This window comes from Zalophus californianus, chromosome 11 (assembly GCF_009762305.2).
Source record: "Zalophus californianus isolate mZalCal1 chromosome 11, mZalCal1.pri.v2, whole genome shotgun sequence".
In the NCBI taxonomy this organism is placed as follows: Eukaryota; Metazoa; Chordata; class Mammalia; order Carnivora; family Otariidae; genus Zalophus; species Zalophus californianus.
Window position 1 is genome coordinate 87842232 of NC_045605.1, and position 21382 is coordinate 87863613.

The window sequence follows — 21382 nt, forward strand, 5'->3', positions numbered from 1 at the left end:
AAAACAAAAACAAAAACAAAAACAAAAACCACTCAGTCCTGGCACCTTGCAGAACACCTGGCGGTGGGGACTGGGACGGGCGGCGACGAACTGGAAGGACCGAGACTGAAATGCACACGTACACCTGCCTAGCGGCCTTGAAAAGTCAGGTTGACGCCTTCCAGGGCCGTGGGAGAATTTGACCCCGCCTCCGGAGCGAGGGGGAGACCTCCTCCATCCTCCCCCTCCTTCCGGGGCGGCCGAGCGCCCCCTCCCCCACACCCCCTCCCAACCCCCGGGGAACGCGGAAAAGGGCTCTTGCCACTTTAAATGACTCAGGAAGTGAAAGGAGGCCGTTGACAGGGAAAGGGAAAGCGGAACCGGGGCGGCGGGGCCAGCGGCGCGGCGATCTCGTCGGGGGCAGCGCGAAACAGGGCGGCGCGCGGCGCGGGGGCCGACGGGGGCGCGGGGCCGCCGCGCCGGAAGTGCCCGTGCCGCCGGAGGAAGCGCAGCGGGAGCCGAGCGGCCGAGCCGGCGGGAAGGCCCCTCGCTCCTCGGCCGGGCAGGGGCTGGCGGGAGCAGGCGGCAGCGGCGCCGCGGCCCCAAGCCTGCCCTGAGACCCGGCGCGGCCAGTGCCCGGGACGGGACCCGGGCGGGGAGGAAGTAGGGAGGAGGCCGCGCGGAAGCCCGGCGGCGAGCTCCTCCAGGGCCAGCGGCCTGGGCCGCGTCACCGCAGCCACATGGCCTCCGGAGTGGGCGCGGCCTTCGAGGAGCTGCCGCACGACGGCACGTGTGACGAGTGCGAGCCCGACGAGGCTCCGGGGGCCGAGGAAGTGTGCCGAGAGTGCGCCTTCTGCTACTGCCACCGCCACGCCGAGGCGCACAGGCAGAAGTTCCCCAGCCACCACCTGGCCCAGTACGTCCACGGCGCCGCCCAGGCCTGGACCGCCGGAGCCCCGGGGCAGGGCGACGCCAAGGAAGAAGCCGAGGCCAAGGTGGAGAATGAGCGGGACCTAGAGAGCGAGGTGGGGGAGGAGAGCGAGTCCGAGGAAGACAGTGAATCCGAAGAAGAGAGCGAGACGGAGGAAGAGAGCGAGGATGAGAGCGATGAAGAGAGTGAAGAGGACAGTGAGGAAGAAATGGAGGATGAGCAAGAGAGCGAAGCGGAGGAAGACAACCAAGAAGGAGAATCTGAGGCTGAGGGAGAAACGGAGGCGGAAAGTGAATTTGACCCAGAAATAGAAATGGAAGCAGAGAGAGTGGCCAAGAGGAAGTGTCCGGACCATGGGCTCGATTTGAGCACCTATTGCCAGGAAGATAAGCAACTCATCTGTGTCCTGTGCCCTGTCATTGGGACTCACCAGGGCCACCAGCTCTCCACCCTAGACGAAGCCTTCGAAGAACTAAGAGTAAGTATTGGGCATTCGGAGCATAGGCCTGGAGGTCTGGACACCTGGGTTTCAACTCAGGTGGCCTAGTTGTGGCCACATTCGCCTTCACCATGACCTTAAAAGGCTAGTCTGTTCAACTTAGTGAGGGCAGTGCTTATACCCACTTTTTGGTTGAACTTCGAGAATCAGTTGAAAGTTCTGGACTCTGACCCGATGGGAAATATATGTACACATGAAACCTAGTGTACAGTTTCTGGAAAATTGCGAGCCTCTGGTCTCTGGATCCGAGTTAAGGCATTCCTTGGGAGTTTTGACCCCATGTAAGCCAAGTCCCACAGCATCGCCATTGTTGAGACTAGTGCCTTGACTTGGTAAAGCAGTCTCTTTGCGTACTTGAGAATATGGGAAACCGTGCTTCAGCCAGATGAACCCAAGCAGATGGTTCCTCTGTAGTGAAGAGACCCCCTGACAGGTGGTGGTTTCTGTGTTAAGGTCATATGTGCCCCCAATTTTGTTCAGGTTCTTCATGTGTGATAATTATTTGGGAAAGGAGGATGAGAGGTTGGAGACAAACTTGGAATGGGAGTTCCTGTGTCCTCCATCTTTGGCAGGAGGGCAGGACCTTTATCTATCTTGGACCTTGCTGATCCCCTAGAACAGTGTTTGGAAAGTTGTAGACATTAATAAATCTTTTTTGGGCCAACAAATTTTTAAACGATTTGCCTTTTATTTACATTGTGGATCTTTATAGTCAGAGAAATTGCTGGAGTTAACCAGGGAGGAAAGTTTGAGCAGAGTGACCAGTTCATTAGTCAATGTTGTCATGTTATGATGATTTTGTTTCCCTAAGCAACCTTGCAATTACTTGCACTGGGATAACAAATACTTTGTTAATGAAAATCTCCTGTGTTGAAATTTTCCTTTTTTTTATTGTAAAATACACAAAGTAGATAAAAACATACACACAGTCTAACAAAAAATTATAAAGCAAATTCTGATGTAACCTCTACCTAGATTAAGACGAAGAATATTAGTCTTATTAGTCAATATTGAAGACCTCTGCCCTTTCCAGTTATAACCATTTCCCTTCCCCATAGGTAACCATTCTCTGGACTCCTGTGGTGATATTTCCTTGCTTATCTTTATAGTTTATCACATACGTATGCATTCCTAAACTTATTTGAGCTTGACACAGTTAGTGTCATATTGTGCATTCTTTTGGGTTTTGCTTCATTTTTTCAGCATTGTGTTTGTGAGATTCATCCAGTGGGAGCTGTGGTTTGTTCATTTTCATTGTTGTGTAGAATTCCATTTTTTGACTATGCCACAAGTTACCTCTTCTATCAGTGATGAACATCCGATTTCCAGATTCTGAGGTTTCTGCTTATTATAAACAATGTTGGTATAGACATTCTTGTTCATGAAATGGAATGTAAACCTAGGATTGAGATTGTTGGGTCACAGACTGTGCATATCTTAAATAGCACCAGATTTTGCCAACTATTTTCCAAAGTGGTTGTACCAGTTTGCATTGCCATGAAGAGCGTGTGAGAGTTCCTGTTATTCTGTATCATCACCAGCACTTGCTATTAGAGAATTTAAAATTTTTGTCAATTTTGTGGACATGTATGGTATCTTCTTGTGGTTTAAATTTGCATTCCTCTAGTTACTGAGGACTTTGTGTGTCTTTTGTTATCTCTCCTTTTGTGAAGTGCCCCATTGAGGTTTTTTTGTTCATTTTTCTGTTAGGTTGTCTTTTTCTCATTAATTTATAGAAACGTATTCTGACTTCTTTGTTGTTTCAGTGGGTTGCAGATATCTTCTAGTCTGTTTTTTAAAATTGTGCCTTGAGTAGAAGCTCTTCATTTTAATTTAGTAGAATTTATCAATAATTGCCTTTATTGCTAGTGCTTTTCGTGTCTTGTTCCACTTAGTATTGCTTTTCCCATGGTGGAAATAGGAGCTCAGTTTCATTTTTTCCTCTTGCAGGTAGCCAGTTGCTCTAGCAGCATTTATTGAAAAGCCTGTCTTTTCTACATGGATCTACTGTGCCACCTGTCCATATGCCTGTGAATATGTTTCTTGGGTCTTCTATTCTCTACCATTAACCTGTTAGTGTATGTCTGTGTGAAAAACATGTTTCTTAGTTACCATAGCTTTGTAACATGTCTTAATATCTGGTAGAGCAAGTCCTTCCACTTTGTTCTTCTAGAAGAGTGTCTCAGCCAGTCTTGGCCTTTTATATTTCCTAGAAGCATACTATAAAGTTGTGTTAAGAAAGCCTGCAGAACGTTTTTTGTATTGTATTGAGTTTATAAACCAATATGTAGAGAATTAACAGCATTCCAAGATAAAGTCTTCTCATATATTTAGGTCTAAATTGCCTCATGATAAAGTTTTATAATTTTTTTTCTGAAAAATCTTGTATATCATTTTGACATTTATTCCTGGATACTTAAAATTCTACAGTATTGTAAAAAATTTTAAAGTTTTTGTTTTCTAATTGTTCGTATATAGGAATATGATTAACTTTTATGTATTGATTTTTATGTTAAGATGTCTGCTAAATTCTCATAAATATTCTAATAATGTGTAGATTAATTCTACATACATGACCATATTATCTGCAGAGAGGGGCAGTTTTTGTTTCTTTCTAATCCTTATATGTGTTGTTTTTTTTCTTGCCCTAATACTTTAGATAGGACCTCCAATATAATGTTGAACAGAAGTGATAGTGGGTATTCTGGTCTTGTCCTAATTGATGAATAATTTACATTTCACACATAAGTGTGATAGTAGTTTGTTTTTTTTTTCACAGATATATTTCATCAGATTAGGAAAATTCCCTTTTAATCCTAGCTTAAGAGTTTTTCTTTCTTTCTTTTTTTTTTAGATATTTATTTATTTATTTGACAGAGATAGCACAAGTAGGCAGAGTGGCAGGCAGAGGGAAAGGGAGAAGCAGGCTCTCTGCTGAGCAGGGAGCCCGATGCGGGGCTCGATCCCAGGATCCTGGGATCATGACCTGAGCCGAAGGCAGCCGCTTAACCGACTGAGCCGCCCAGGCGCCCCAAGAGTTTTTCTTAATATTGAGTGGCTACCGAATTTTGTCAAGTGGTTTTCCTGCATCTATTGGGGTGTTCATTTGATTTTACTAGGTTAATGTGGTAAGTTATGTTAATTGATTTTTTTAAAAGATTTTTATCTGTTTATTAGACACAGAGAGAGAGAGAGAGAGAGGCAGAGAGCAAGTACAAGCAGGGGGAGCAGCAGACAGAGGGAGAGGGAGAAGCAGATTCCCCGCGGAGCAGGGAGCCCGATGCGGGGCTCGATCCCGGGACCCCGGGATCATGACCTGAGCCAAAGGCAGACGCTTAATGACTGAGCCACCCAGGCACCCCTAATTGATTTTTTAAATTTAAAAATCAGTAATATGTTCACATGTCTCAAAAGTCTCTAGTTCACCTTTGTCCTTTTCTCCTGGTTTCTTCCCCAGCAACTATTGGTGACCACTTTTATTAGTTTTTTGCACATCTTTCAAATGTTTCTTGTTGTATTTGTACACAGAAAGATGGGCGTGCATAAATATGGTCTTATTTCCATCCCTTCATGTCATTGTATTTTACAATTAAAGCAGCTTTGCATTTCTGGGATAAATGCAACTTGGTCATGGTGAAGTATCTTCATGTTTTTAAATTTGGTTTATTAATAATTTAGGATTTTTTTCATTTGTATTTATGGGAGAAATAAGCTTGTAAATTTTCTTCTTTGTACTGCCTGTATGAGATTTTGCTATCCAGGTTATGTTGGCTTTGTAGTAGGAGTCACAGTGTATTGCTTCTCACATAGTTTCTCTCTCCTAATGCTCTGGAAGTGTTTGCTTGAGATTGGTATGTTTCTTCCTAGAATGATTGGTAGAACTGACCATGGAAACTGTCTGGCCCTGAGAAGAGAAAGAGAGAGAATTTTGTTACTTTGTTTTCTATTTTTGATTATGAATTCAGTGTCTTTAATGGTCATAGGTCTGTCCAAGTTGTCTATTTTTCCTTAGGTCAGTTTTGATAAGTTACATTTTCCCAGAAGTTTGTCCATTTTGTTTAACTTCTCAAGTGTACTAGTATAGATTTGTGAATCATATCCTCTGTCTTCCTTCATACTGTAGCTGTTCTCTTTATTCCTGTGAGAACAGTAAGTATGTTGGTCATAATCTGTTTTTGGTAATTCTCGTATGTGGAGACTTTATAGATCTCTTCTGTTGTTTTTGATGGTGTTTTTCATGTTTCTTTATTTCCTTTTGTGTTATGTTTGCACAACTCTTCATTGCCTTTGAAAATTATTTGTGGGGGTTTCCCAAGCCTTGGCATGAAGCTGTATTCTTCGAAAGAGGATTGACTTTGCTTGTGCTAAGGCCTGAGAGTACAATTTGTTTAGAACCCCCTTAAACTAAATTAATTGCTTGAGATTTCTTGGATCAGATTTTCAGGAGGTACCTGCCTAAGTTTACAACTTCTTAAAGATTTCATTTTCATCCAGCCCTGCAGCTCCTCCCCTCCTTCTGTTCAGCTCCAAGGCAACACTCCCACAGTCCCCTTCGGAGGGTGAGATAGTGGCAAGTTTAGTTTGTCTTTATTCTAGGATTTTACTCTTTGGCAGGGGTGAAAGCAACCAAAGTCCGTGTGGAAAGGGTTCTTTTAAATGTCTCACTCTGGGAACACCTGGCCGGCTCAGTTGGTAGAGCATCTGACTCATCTTTTTTTTTTTTTTTTTAAAGATTTTATTTATTTATTTGACAGAGAGAGAGAGCGAGAGCAGGAACACAAGCAGGGGGAGTGGGAGAGGGAGAAGCAGACTTCCCGCGGAGCAGGGAGCCTGATGCGGGGCTCAATCCCAGGACCCTGGGATCATGACCTGAGCTGAAGGCAGACACTTAACGACTGAGCCACCCAGGTACCCCACATCTGACTCTTATCTTAAGGTTGTGAGTTTGAGCCCTACATTGGGTGTAGACATTACTTAAAAGACAAACAAATTAAAAAACAATAAGTGTTCTCACTCTGAGCATGCCACAGCTTTGCTTTCTCTTACCTTCTCCTCTTCCACCTCACTTTGTAACCCCTATCAAATGCACAGCCCAATTTTTTGCAGATCAGTAAATGTCCTCAGATTGAGAGCCGCTTCCCGTACTCTTTTTTTTTTTAATTTTTATTTCTTTATTTTGAGAGAGAGCACAAGAAGGGGGAGCAGCAGAGGGAGAGGGAGAAGCACACTCCCCACTGAGCCGGAGCCTGATATGGGGCTTGATCTCAGGACCCTGAGGTAATGACCTGAGCTGAAGGTAGCTGCTCAACCAACTGAGCCACGCAGGCGCCCCTCCTGTACTCTTATGTTAACATTGGAACAGTATTGCTAACTAAACTATAGACATTATTAGAATTTCACCAGTGTTTCCTCTAATTACCAGGATCCTGTGGTCACATTACATTTTTTTTTTTTTTTTTTTTTTTTGCTTTTGATGAACTTGATAGTTTGGAGGAGTGCTAGTCAGGTGTTGTGTAGAATGTCTCTTAGTTTGGATTTGTCTGATGATTTTCTCATGGTGAAATTGGAATTAATGGGGTTTTGGGCGATATAAATTCTCTTTTTTGCTTTGCTTTTTTAACTTAGCAGTATGTCTTGGAAATCACTCCATAGATATGTCTATGTATTTATTTATCTATTTTTTTGACAGCTACAAATATTCCATTGTATGTCATTTGTTAAATTCTTAATTAATGATATTGTGTTTTTCAACTCTAGGATGCTTATTTGGTTATTTTTTAAAACTATTTCTTTGAATCTTTTGGGGTTTGATTTTATATTTTCATAATTCTTTTCATATCACATCATTTTTCATCTAATACTAGACATTGTGTTTAAAAGAACTATAGACACTAGAGTAGTATTTTCTTTTCTCCCCCTCAGAAGTGGTGTGCCATTTACTCTACTAGGCAGCTAGGATGAGGAGCTGATTATTTTGATCCAGTAAAGACTTGAGCTTGATCAGAATTTGGTTGCAGCTTTAATTAGTTTCAGTTCCCTCTGGTTTCAAATGTTTTGAGGCCAGTGTACATTTGCTTATTGGAAGAGAGTAAGGCTCTTGGAATATTAAAAGTAGCACAGCATGGTGATGGTGAGGGAACAGGGTCTTTGTTACACTGCATTCATTCAGCCAGTATTTATGGAGTATTGCCCAAGGGCAGGAGCTTCTAAGCATTGGGGATATAGCAGTGAGCAGAATGGAGAAAGTCCCTAATTCTATTGGAGCTTACATTATATTAGAAGGAAATAGAGAAAAACCAATTAGCAAATACACATGTAGTGCATGTTATACAGAAAAAAATGAAACAGTGTAGGATTAGAGAGGAACAGAAAGTATCCTAGCTCTGCCACTTGCTTTTTGACATTGGGCAAGCTATGTAACAATTTGGTCTTATTTCCATATCTCTAAAATGGGTATGCAGTTACGAAATAAAACAGGATTTTCATGTGAATAAAATGGTTTAGTTTGTGATAAGACACTTTAACAATGCTTAACACATTGTAAGTTTTCAGTAAATGTTAGCTGCTGTTTTTATTATTAATATGAAGAGTCTGGTTAAACATACATGTTCTGATAGCTTTGTGCCTAACCAGGCTGTGAGTGGCTGGTATTGGTGGAGGAAAGCCAAATTGTTGCCAAGGGTTGCTGACTCTTAGAGTAAAGCAAACTTCAGAATGGGCAGAGAACCAAGATGACTGTATGGCAAGAGGGGCCTGAAGTTTCTGTCTCCAAAGGATTTTTGTGGGTCCAAATTTGAATTGTGTGTGTGTTCCAGCTTTATCATAGAAGTATAGTTACACAGCCCAAATTATGATCTCTCATCTGGTTTATAACCTCTCATCCAGATATGCACATTTCTCTTAGCATAATTTCTGGCTCTGAAAATGGGTCATTGGGTCTGACAAAGGAACTTGATCTGGCTTATGGGTTTATTCATATGAAAATTCTTATATTGTCAAGGGGATTTGCATTCATAGCTGCATTAATGAGTCATTTTTGTTGAACAATAGAAGTGCAATTAGATGTTCTCAGAACTCTAGGCCAGTAGTTTAAAAAATTGAACATAACCTACAATAGGGGAAGTATATTTTACATTGTAACCTTGTTTACACACACACACACACACACACACACACACACACACACTTTTAAATAACTTAAATGGAACACTGTATGCCTTACCAGATATGATGTTTTCTGTTATTGTTCTATTCTGTTCAAAACAATTCTGGATTCTCACACTAAATTAATTATATTGCATATTAATGGATGTGTCCTGTGATTTCAAAAGTATGTGTCTAGTGCACTGTAGGATCACTGAAGGAAAGATAGAGTTATAAAATGGCTAAAGGACAAGTGGTAAGCAGAGTTCAGCAGATGCTTATGAGCATCTGTGGAGTTCTTAACATGGCTTTCTTATGGACAGATCCAAAGGGATTGAAGCCACACCCTTTGCGAGTGTGCCTTTCAGATGAGTATTTGGGGAGCAGAATGTGTGGTTAAGCGGCATTGGGTACAAGTGCAGAGAAGAGCCGGTGAGGGAGCCCTAGGAGCAGGGTGGTTCGGAGGATATAGGCATATGCTCAGAACAGCTGCGGCTCCAGGAGGGCTAGGAACGGAGGTATGTCACTGCTGTATCCCATCATGGTCCATGACTCTGGCTCTTTAGTCAGCTCATAAGCAGCAGCTCTGGTAGGGAGGCAGAAGGTTGAAGGTCTGCCAAAAACGTATCTAATTATATTATTTTTAATTGTCTGAAAGGTTTGGGTTATCTTCTAATAAAACCATGCAGCCCTGGCTACAGAATGTTTCAGTATCTTATTTATTTGTTTAGAATAAGACAAACTAAGACTAAGGTCAAGGGAATGGCTTCCTGTCAGTTAGAGCAGCCCCATACGGTTCTATGGAAAGTTTATGAGAGAGGCCTACAGTTCTGGGATTGCCCATTTGAGTCAACCCTTCAAAATGTACTTACTTAACCTGTAGTAAGTCTTGGATTTAATACAGTGACGAGGACAGACAGGGCCCTAGCTTTCATGGAGTTTTCCCTCTAGCTGGGGAGAAAGAGAGGTAATTTGGGATGGTAGTATGTGCTATGAAATCAGCATGTCATAGTAGTGAAGGAGTGAGTGGCATGGCAGCAGAGGGTTACATTTTGATGAGGTAGTCATGGAAAGCGTCTCTGAGCATATGACATATGGGCAGAGACCTGAATTTATGAGATCTAGGAAAGATCTAGGAAAACCCTTCTTTTGTGTTACCAATTAAGTACCGCTTGCACAAAGTTCAGTGATTTGTAGCAGAGACTATTGCTTTGGTTCCTACAACTTTTCATAAAGGGATAGTTGGCTCTTGAAGTGAGAAGAATGTCATAATTCTCGCAGTTTTAATGTTCTGTTAGCACAGGTAAAAATACTACCCTATGGAGGGAGTATGAGCTTGTGGGGAGGTCCTGGAGGGCTTCTGCAGGGTTGAACACGGGAAAAGCTGTCTCATTGTGTCCTGTTAAAGCATGGACTCTTTGTATAATCTTTATTATTTTAATAATCTTCATTATTAAAATTATACCTGATAATGTAAAAAGAAAAATTCTGGGAGAAGTAGTGGTTAAGGTAGAAAGAATAGTGAATGCAAAGGTTCTAAGGTAGAGGTGTGCTCGGGGTCTTGGGGGGACAATAAAAAGGTCATTATGAAGCAGAGGGGAGTGAAGGAGGAGTAAGAGGTGAGGTCAGCAAAGTAAACAGAGTGTTTCTCACCTTGGTACCACATTTCTGAATCATCTGTGGAGGGCGATTCTTTAGAAAATACCTGTGATTGGCCCCATCCACGCCAGGTAAATCAAAATCTCCGGGATTTGTCAGGTATTTTGTAGAATGTCCTTTTATTGGGATTCGTCTTGTGTTCATCTCATGATTAGACTAGAGTTAGTGGTTTTGGGGAGGAAGACCACAGAGTTAAGGGTGCATACTATCAAGATGACTTATCATGGTTGGTGTCTGGGAGCCAGAACAGATTAATAGCTGGCACTTATTATATTACTACTTACGTGCTAGGCACTGTTCTAAGCTCTTTATACATATTAATTTGATCCTCATAACAATCCTAGAGGTCCATTTTATTTATTATTTTAAAGGATTTATTTATTTGAGAGAGAGAGCATGTATGCAAGCACAAGCAGGAGGGGCAGAGGGAGAGAGCATCTCAAGCAGACTCTGCACTGAGCACAGAGCCAATGCAGGGCTCAGTTTTACCATCATGACTTGAGCTGAAACCAAGAGTCGGATGCTTAACCAACTGTGCCACCAAGGTGCCCCAAAGTACATTTTATTATTATCTCTATTTTACAGAGGAAGGAAACTGAAGCATAGGGAGATCACGTAACTTGCCCAGGGTCATACAGTTGGAAAGTGGCAGAGCTTAGCCAGGAGTCTTAATAGCTGACTCTTGAGAAAAGGTCCAAGTTTTTCCTTCTCTCTCTCCCAAGAATCCATTGCCTTCTTTTTCTCTTCCCTGACCTCTCGATCAAAATAGAATGGGTTAATGGGCATTATGTAGTCTTAGATTATTGCTTTTCAGGGTAAGGCTGCTGATGCAATAGTCTTATTATTCTTAAACCCCTCTGAGAATAAAGGACTCTGTGCCTGTGACATCAGCTTTTCTTGACTACAGCCCACAATATAGAAGTTGCCCTGTCTATTCATTGGTGTACCCACCTCTTCTCCTCCCTTGCATCTGACACAAGACTGAGAAGCCAAAGGTGGATCTATGTCAGTGCTCAGCGTGTCTTCTGCTTGAACTTACAGTTCAGTCTGAGATGACCCCCTCAGTTTCATATTCCTGTCCCAGTTGGTTCTTTTAATATCCAGAGCCACAGTCTAAACTTGTGTGGCAGGAAGGAGCATAGGTGCTCATGGACTGTCAGAAGAGAGGGGGCAGAATATATGCAAGGAATAGGTGGAACAAAAGCTTTGGTCCTGATATGTGGGGTAGAGATGAGAATGGGGTAGGAAACACAGAATTCTGGCCCTGGCAGACTTAAATCCTTTGTATGTGTGTTTTGTTTTTGTTTTTGGGGTGTGTGTGTGTATCACTGTCATAGATCAAGCCAACATGGCATCAAAGAAAAAAAATACTAATATTGATGTCCTTTTCATATAATTTCACAAAATGAATGAAGAATTAAAAAAACAAAATCCTTCAAATATGCTAAAGGCTCAATCCATAATGTAGGCCAGATAACCATATTCTTGTTGAACATTTAACTATATCTTAAACTCACTTCAGATGTGTTTAACTAGTTTTTGGTCAGGTAGCAAAGAAATCTGCTTTTAACTTCAATAGAGTATTAGAGGAAACATTCATTTTAATGTGTACAAGCTGTAGCATATAGTTAGCATTAAAGACTGGTATTTTAGGTTAATCTTATTTATCTGAATAATATTTGAGCATTTATGGTGAGCTGTGTGACGAATATTGAGAGTAAAGAAAAGTTTTTGACATTAGGAAGCTTATAGTTTAATAGGAAAGACAGTCTTTTCAGGTGCTTGTTTGTGTATGAATAGAGGAGAGGTACAAACAGTATACTATGGGAGCTCAAAGAAAAAAATTAATTTCAGCTGAAAACATGGAATCAGGAAAGATTTCTCGGCAGGAATGGTATTCAATGTGGACAGGATGGTTAGGATTGTACTAGGTAAGTACAGACTAGACTGCTAGGTAGCCCTCCTGTGTTCCCATAGCAACAGACTATATACATTAACTGTAGCATTAATTACAGTATACTCTATTGATGTTATTTTTTTCCATGTCCCGTGTGGGTTATAGTTATAAACTCTTCTAGGGTTACTACTATAAGTTGTTTATCTTTGTTCCCAGTACCTGGCACAGTGCCTGTTGAGTAGTAGATGTGTGTGGAATATTTGGTGAATATATGATATGAAATATCTCATCTGGTTTCTAGGGTGTTGATGAAGAACTGAAAGAGACAGTATTGCATAATGATTTAGTGTATCAATGTTTACATTAGTTCAGCTGCATCTAATATAATGGAATAATTTGGAAAAATCCAAAATAATAGCAACTCAAACAGATACTTATTTCTCTCTGTGTAAACGAAGTCTGGATGTAAGCAGTCTAAGGCTGGTGTGGAGGAACTGTGATGTTATTAGGAATCTATGCTCTTTCTAGCTCCACTCTGCCACCCTTAGGGTATAGTCCTTGTCATGGACCAAGTTGACTGCTGGAGTTGAGCCAGCACGTCCAAGTTCCAGGATAGTAGGCATAGGAAAGTGAAGAAGGACACACCCCTCCATTTTAAGGAAACCCTCCAGAAGTTGCACACATTGCTGCTTCTGTTTCATTGGCTAGAATTCAGTCCTGTGGCCTTTTCTAGTTGCAAGGGAGTCTAGGAAAAGTCTTTTCTTCAGGCTACAGTGTGTCCAGCTAAAAGCTGGGGTCTGTTACTAAGGAAAAATGGGAGAATGAAATGAAGGACCAAGCAGTCTTGCATTAGTTGGCTTTGCAATCTATGAATTTGAGTATTTATTAGCTGTGTCATGTCGGATAATTCACTCAGCCTCTCTGAGTCTTGGTTTCCTCATCTGTAACATCGGCATAATAATTGCTTCTTCTTGTTGGGTTATAGTGAGGAACAAAGATCATACTTCTCAAGAGCTTAGCGTAGTGCCTGGAGGATAATAAGCCCTCAGCCATTGGTGGCTCATTCTTATTACCATTATAAAGCCATCTAAGGTTCTATTCCGAGTTCAGTTCCAAACCAGTTAGTCTGGCAGCAGTAGAAGTTCTGGACACCAAGTTTCTTTGGGTGAAAAGTGTTCAGCCCCCTCTCCTTCTGCTCCTTCTGCCTGCTTTATTCTGGTGGGTAGATATGCTGAAGAAAAACTTGTCTTGTAGAAGAGGCTCCTGTATGTTTCAGTGTCCTGCTGGTGCCTTATGCACTAGCTAACCAAAACACAGCTGGTAGGTCTAATTTTAGGTTCACAAGTCTTGCTGGTTGTCCTCTTTAAATTCTGTTTTACATTCTGAACTGTGGGAAATTTTTATAGAAGCAGAGGGGAGGCAGGGGCAATACATTCTTTATTTTCTGGTTAGGAAATAGCCTCCATTTTCTTTCCAGTAGGCAGTCATGAGAGAGATATTATAGGCACCCTTCTGTTCTCTCTGCCCTTTGGGTTGGTGTGAACCCTGGTGGGGTGTAAGCTGTGAGTGGTAGGCTCTGACTTCACACGCATGAAGAATGAAAATACTGGTCTTCAGCTGAGGTTATAAAACTGAGACAGTGTAGAAATTCTGCTGTTGAATTTTGAGGCTCTTTCCAGAGATGAGAATATAGTAATAATAATTATTGAGTGGTTTTAGGTCAGGTGCTTTTCATTCATTGTGTCAACTGATCTTAGTACAACAACCACAATAAGCTATGTTACTATGATTCTCATTTTACGGATGAGGAAACTGATACTCAAAGAGGTTGAACTTTGCGGAACGTCACCTAACCAGTAAGTAGTAGAAGGACTAGGGTTTGAACCCAAGTCTGATGCCAAAGTACATGTTGTTTCCACCACCCCATGTTGCCTCTACTCCCCCATTTTAATTATTTCCACTTACATCTAAACTTTAAAGTTGTACCAACACAGTTTTCTGATGTTTACCTTCCGTATGAAAGTATTTAATACTTTCTGAATATTCTAAAACTGTTTTCTCTTCTACCTGAAGTTTTCTTCCTAGATATTTTACAAAGTATTTTGATTAATAACAGATTATTTGTCATTTTTTTCTGTTCATCCCTTCTCTATCTCAGTACTTGGTACTTAGTAGTGCCTCAGTATGTTGTCATTCAATTAATAACAACAACAACGATAACTAAAACTTACTGAGAACTTAGTATGTGCCAGGTTCTGTACTATAAGCTTCCTACGTGTTTTTGTTTTTGTTTTTGTTTTTTATTTATTTATTTGACAGAGAGAGTGAGAGAGAGGGAACACAAGCAGGGGGAGTGGGAGAGGGAGAAGCAGGCTTCCTGCTGAGCAGGGAGCCCGACGTGGGGCTCGATCCCAGGACCCTGGGATCATGACCTGAGCCGAAGGCAGACGCTTAACGACTGAGCCACCCAGGCGCCCCTAAGCTTCCTACATGTTATCTCATCTAATTTTTACCACAGTTCTTTGAGGTAAAATATTTATTAAGATATTTTTATGTAGTGGTTGAAGTTCGTAGCATGATGATTTTTTCCTTTGATCTATTCATTCAATCAGGTATAGTGTTTGGAACAGTAGGGAATTTAACAGTGAGTAGTCCTAAGTTCCTGTTCTCATGGAGCTTATATGGTATGAGCAAAACAGACATAAGGAAGTTCAGCAGTAAATTATATTTCAAATGATGATAAGGTAAATACTAGGGATGAAAAACTAGGGGAAGGAGGAGGGGAGTGTTGGGGGAATGAGAGGGAGGCTATTTAAGGACGTGAGGAGTTGTTTGAGGTAGTGACTTGGGTAGACTTTGAGCCAGTGATGGGAAGATCTGGGGGCATGGTGGCCCAAGTGGAGGGAACAGCATGTGAAGAGGCTCTGAGGTGAAGGAAGCTTGCTGGGAGATAAAAGGGATGGCTGGAGAATAACTGAGTAAGGGTACCGGATGAGGGAGTAGTAGTTGAGATCAGATTACCAAGTAGGTCGTGAGGAGGACTTTGGATTTTCTTCTGAGTAGCCATAGACTGTTCAAACAAAGGAGTGAGTGACATGACTTAGGTTCTTAGACTTTCGCTCTGGTGTCTGTGTGGAGATGGACGGTAGAGTAGCAAGAAGGAGAACAGTGCTGTTGCTTGGCCTGAGGAGTAGCACAGATGGTGAAGAGTAGTTGGAGGTGGCACGTGTTTTAGAGTTAGCTCTAAAAGACTTGGTGATGGGTTTCTCAGAACCAAAAATGATTTTGGATCTGAGCAACTGTATAAAAGTAGTTGCCTGACATAGGAGTAGACTTGGAGCTGGAAAATCAAGTGATGTTGGTAAAGAATTTTTGTACATGGCATGGTGATAAAAAATTCAGTTTCATTTCCTTTTGACAAGGCCTTTGCTTTCTGATTTGATTCCTTAGGAGGACTTGTTGTATATTCTGTCTTTTGGTCTGTTTCCACTGCTTTCCCCCCAAAAAAACTTTTTGTAAAAATAGAAAGTTGGGTTGATCTTTTTTTTTTTCTTTTTAAAAGCATGTTACCAACACAAGGCCAGTGGGATACGAAAAAACCTAAAACAGCCAGCCAGTATCCTTTCTGAACTCAGCATCTTCTGAGTTTTTATAATACAGAATTCAGTATTTAGGAGCCAGCTTAGGATGTTTAAGTGATTAACATTTATAGTTCTACAGAGAAATTACTGTTCTTTTGGTGCCCAGCTGGTTATTGGCATTAGACTAGACTAACTCCCATTAAACAGAGATACTTCTTGTCAAGAGACAAAAGTCAAGAGATATTTCTTGTTCTGATGCCGCTTTCACCTACCATATTCCACTTTTGTTTCTGCTCCTCACACATTTTCAAAGGACGTTTACATTAAAATGAGCTATATTACTTTTTTTGTTCTGGGGGTAAATGGATGAACATGTGTTTATGAGGTGTTCTCACCCCCTTTAAAGAGAGACATCCCAGGTTTTTGGTGTTCAAATATAAGGACCCTTAGAGGTAGAAAACCTTCAGAGTGTTACTTCCAGGGATAGCAACTTCAGATGTCTGTAGGGACCAGGAAGGTAACGTAAATCGGGAGGCAAACCAGGGTAACCATGGCAAACTGGAGAGAGCTTGCCTGGTGTAAAGCGGATAGCTGCTGCTTAGCTTTAGCCAGTTGCTGCCATGTGGGAATGAGAGCCCAGTACAATGAGATCTTTCAGATTTTCAAAAGAAGCTGGAAATCTTTATTGTTAGGTCATATCTCCTGATTTTTAAATGCTGGCAACTAATTTAAAATTCCAAGTATGCTGTGTGGGATAACACTCTAGAAATCCAAAAAAAAAAAAAAAAAGTTTTGTAGGCTGCAGGCTACAAATTTGTAGATTCTGATTTGGTCCATTTTCTTCCTTCACAGATTGAGAAATAGAAATCCAAAGATATAAAATGACTTTTCCAGGCTCACGTAGGTAGTGGCAGAAGTAGGAATAGAACCTGGGTCTTTTTTCTCTGTGTGCAATTGTCTTAACATGGAAAGTTAAACTTTTTTGGTACTCTGAGGAAAGCTAATGTCCCTTTCCCTAGAAAAGTACATGTACATTCCAAATTTTGTACACAGTTTTAGGGGTTTTAAACACCCTGAAATCTGTACATAAACAGGTAAAGAATCCTCTCTTGTACCTGCTGGTTCATATGTTTGTGGTGTAAAAGGAACAGTATTTAAGCAAACGCACGTAGAGAAGCAATGAAGAAGCCATAGGTCTGTCCTCCCTTGCTCACTCCTACCTTCATGTATTCTAAATCTTAGACAGTAGGACTACCTTTAGCTAAGTCTAAGACTCTTCCTACTACTGTCTGCAATAGCAGTCACTCCAATCATTTCTTTCAGGTGTTTTACGTACATATATAGCACCCATGGAGAGTAACAGTTTTTTGTTTATTTGTTTTATAAATGTTATTTATAGTATGTATCCTTTTGCAAGTTTAAAAAAAATTCATTACGTCTTGTTTGTATCCAGGCACATAACAGATCTACTTTATTCTTTTTATTTGCTATATTATATTCCACACTTTGTTAATTCCAGAGTTTATTTAGCCACCCACCATTGATGGATGTTTAGAATGTTTCCAGTTTGTTCAGTACTACAAACAGTGCTTCCATAAATATTTCTGTGCGTGCGTTCTTGACACATGAGCTAGGTTTTCTTAAGGGGATAAAGAGAGAAATGGACTGGCGAGGTATGTGATTTCAAAGTAGCTTCATCATTTTGTATCAGCAACATATGGAAGTCCCTAGTTTCTCCAAAGCCCCTCCCTCATCACTTGATATCAGATCAGAACTTTTTTTTTCAATATGATGGATAAGAAATATCTTAATTGCTAGTAAGTTCGTGCATCTTTTACATCTTTTAGTATGCATGTTAGCCATTCTGCATTTCTATTATGTCATATCCTTTGTTTGGATTTCTTTTGGGCTTATTTGACTTTTTCTTATTTATAAGGATCCTTTTTGTATTTTCTTATGTATTGTTGACACCAACCTCTTCTGTTGTATATATTGTAAATCTTTTTTCATTTGGGTTGTTCTGATCCTTGTTTTGCTGCTGACGGACTAGCTTTGTGATTTGAGGGGCATTGTTTGACTTCCACAGAACCTTTTTTGACCATTGTAAAGTGAGAATACACCACCTCTTAGTTACTGTGTAATTGTGAAATGCCAATGACAGAGTGTATGAGCCCTGTGATTTTTAGGTTCCTCATTTGATTTCTGCAAGCCATTTTCTCAGCTGTAAAGTGTGAATACACTAGTTTTTAGGTTTATTGGGAAATGCCAGTGAAAGAGCATATAAAAATGCTTTGGAGAATAAAGAATAACTTCAAGTGTAAGGCATTTGTCCTTTCTTAGGCTTTGTTATGACTCATCCCCAGGAGTTGGCTTTTTTGAAGCATGCTACATCCTCACAGATTAATCAAACTCTGAGAGGTGGGTGTCACAACATACCACTTGTTTCTTTTTATTCTACACTCTTTCAGGGCAGGAAAGAGGTGTGTAAACAAGGTATGTTCATGTTGAACTCCTGTGTTCTTGGAAGGTATTAGGTGGGATGGAGGTGGAGAATAACGGTATCAGGAGACTCTGACTTCACCACTCATAGTGCTGGCCGCAAGGGCTAATACAGTAGAATCAGGACATTTATGGAACCAAATGTCTATGAGGTTAGAATTAGCCTGCCCTTTGTTACTGTCGTGGTCCACCTCTCAATTAGAACACAGTTTTCAGAGGCAATTGTTCTATTCCACCACAATAGGGAAGTATGAGGGTATAATTTCCGATCCTGGTTACCTTTTGACTGATGACTACCCTTTGCAAACAGATAATTCACTAAAACTTGATAACCACCCTTTGCTCTTGGGGACACTCAAACTCAGAGACCACCTTAGACCTAGATAACCCTGCACCCCTACCCTATGCTGCATGCTTTAGAGGGCCCTTCCTTTAGAGGGCCTCTGCCCATACCCTTCTTGACTACTCTTCCAGTACCCAGGATCCAAGAATTACCTGCCGAAATGTCATGAACCTGCTTTTGAGGCCTGCAGAGCCTCTTTCTGAGTCTGTCCTCCCAAAGATGGATCAAGCCATTAGACTCTACCCCTGACGTGTGCATTACTAGGTCCCAGGTGTGACCAAGGGTGACTGCTGAGTGTGTACTAGCGCGAACATCTGTATACAAGGCTTTTTGAGGTACGGAAAGTGTGTGGGGAAAGAAAGCTGGTGAATCTGGGGCCAGCGTCATCCACTTATACTTTTGCTCCAGCCCTGCAGCTGTTGGAGGCAGGTCTGCCCAGTGGAGCCTCTCCTATCTGACCATCTGCTTATTTTGGTAGAAAAAAAGCCATTGAGGAATATTTTCTTCACCACCCATTTAGAAACTGGGTATTGCTGACTCAATGTAGAACCCCAGTTAATCTCTGAGAATAATTCTCAAAAACGGGGGTGGGGCCTGGAAGGAGAATATCAGTGCATCTTCCTCTGTCTCTCCCCTGGGTAGGCAGTGCTGCTGATGCTTGGTGAAAGGAGGGAGGATTCTGCTGACACACTATATTTTTATGAAAGAAGGCTGAGGGTTCCCTTATCTCTCCACACAAGGCACATCTGCCTGCAAAAGTGCCGTCTGCTTCTGAGGGATGCCTTCGTCGTTCTGTGTCTTTTCTGAATGTTTTAAGGCACAGTTTTGGTGCATTCCTTTCTGTTCTCTAGAGCCAGGGGGGAAGTCATAATATATCAGGGCTTTTGCTGAAGAACTTAAAATGGGCGCTGGCAGCTGGGATGTGGGGGAAGAGAGCTTTCCAGGGACAAGTGACCTGCTTGTTCAGCCAATGAGAAGCAGGTTACAGAAATGATATCACCAGACAGGCTTTATTGTCTGATCGTCTCATAAAAGCAGGATTGTGTCTGGCAACTTAACCCTTTTTTAGGTACTTCAGGTCTCACCCACTCTCTGGTATGTGACCTCCAGATTCTTTTTCCCACCTGTCTGCTGAGAGATCACAGAGATTAAAGATTTAAATTGGTGATGAAATTTGGAGAGTTGTAAACCATCATTTTAAAACTACAAATTATTAACATTTAGAACACCAACTAGAATGGGAATGTCAACTACACTGTGTTTGGAGAGCATATCTAAAGCTCCCCATCTAATCATGTTACACCAGGCCTTTTTGCTGGATAGACTTGGAGAGAAGGAGTTAGGAGGTAGAACAAGACTGAGGCTCTAGTCTATTTGAATCTACATAAAGGGGTCCTTAGTAAGAATTTCCGTAGAGGGATTGGAATTGGTTCTGCAAATTTGGAAAATATACTGATTCTGAGACCAATTTTGAGTAACATGATTATTTGTTGTATTTGTTTATATTTTCCCTTTTGATTATCCCTTCCCCCATAAAAAATGTCAGTCATTTTACTTCTTCATGCTTCCTTTCATCACTGGTGAGGATGCAGGTGATGATCCTACCCTGATGCTACACAGGTGTTGAGAATAAAATAAACTAATTTATGGTGATTTTGGAGGCATGCTACACACAATGTATTGGAGTTAGGTCATTCATGGACTTAAGATTGGCATGTGCGTTCATTCATTGGTTCAGCAGACTTTTTCAAATCATTCTTACTACACTTGATCTTATCCAAAAGGCCGAGAAGCAATTTTCAAATCATTGCTTGATGCTGGCACAGATACAGAGATAGAAGCCGTAGTTCGTACCCCTTAAGGAATTTAATAACACGGGGCGCCTGGGTGGCTCAGGCCGTTAAGTGTCTGCCTTCGGCTCAGGTCATGATCCCAGGGTCCTGGGATCGAGCCCTGCATCGGGCTCCCTGCCCCGCGGGAAGTCTGCTTCTCCCTCTCCCACTCCCCCTGCTTGTGTTCCCTCTCTCGCTGTGTCTCTCTCTGTCAAATAGGTAGACAAAAAAAAAAAAAAAAGTTTAAAATATTGTGAGGGCAGCAGACAATAATAAAAATGTCGCATGAATCTATTGCATTTACCATGTTCCAGGCCCCTTTTCTGAGGCACCTTGACATATATTAGTTTCATTTAATCTTACTATAACGCTGTGAAATAAGTACTGTTATTAGCTTTATGTTACAGATAAAGGGAGAATAGAAAGCATAGGAAGGCTAAGTGACTTGCCTAAGTTCACACAGCTAGTGGTAGAGTTGGCCTTGAATCCAGGCTGTGTGGCTCTAGAGTCTATTCTTTAAATCTCTGTGGACCAGTACAGTAGTTACTAGCTATACATAGCTTGGAGGACTTGAAGATGTTGGTTTGTCTAAATGGAATTGGGCTGATTTCAAAGACAGTATGAAAAAATGTATCTAATATCTCATGTTGAAATCACATGTTATAGTGATAATATTTTGGATATACTGAGTTAAGTAAAATCTATTAGAAATTAATTTCACTTTATTTTTGTGGCTACTGGAAAACTTAAAATTACATATGTGGCTTGCATTTGTGGCTTACATTTCTCTTGGACTGTGCTACTCTAACTCGTTATAATGCAGGGGCACTTGGTGGCTCAGTCGATTAAGCGTCTGCCTCTCTTTCTGTCAAATAATATCTTTTAAAAAATCGTTATAATGTGGTAGTAATAATAGGAGACATTTGTTGAGCGCTTACTGTGTGCCACATACTGGGCAATACCTTGACACTGTTCTAGTTAAGCCTCAAAATAACCCTGTTTATTATCCACATTTTATA

At 41.2% G+C, this 21382-nt stretch overlaps 1 protein-coding gene across 5 annotated transcripts in view; it reads left to right on the forward strand.

Moving 5' to 3' along the window:
* Positions 1-388: 388 nt before the first annotated feature.
* The window catches only part of TRIM44 (tripartite motif containing 44), a 117966-nt gene continuing 96972 nt past the window's right edge, over positions 389-21382 (forward strand). Inside the window, exon 1 of one of the 5 annotated variants that reach the window (XM_027578549.2) lies at positions 389-1388. In XM_027578549.2, the coding sequence (XP_027434350.1) occupies positions 720-1388 (669 nt within the window). In that variant the 5' untranslated portion in view covers positions 389-719. The remainder of the gene's footprint in view (positions 1389-21382) is intronic. The other 4 variants (XM_027578552.2, XM_027578550.2, XM_027578551.2 and 1 more) reach the window with 4 other exon arrangements.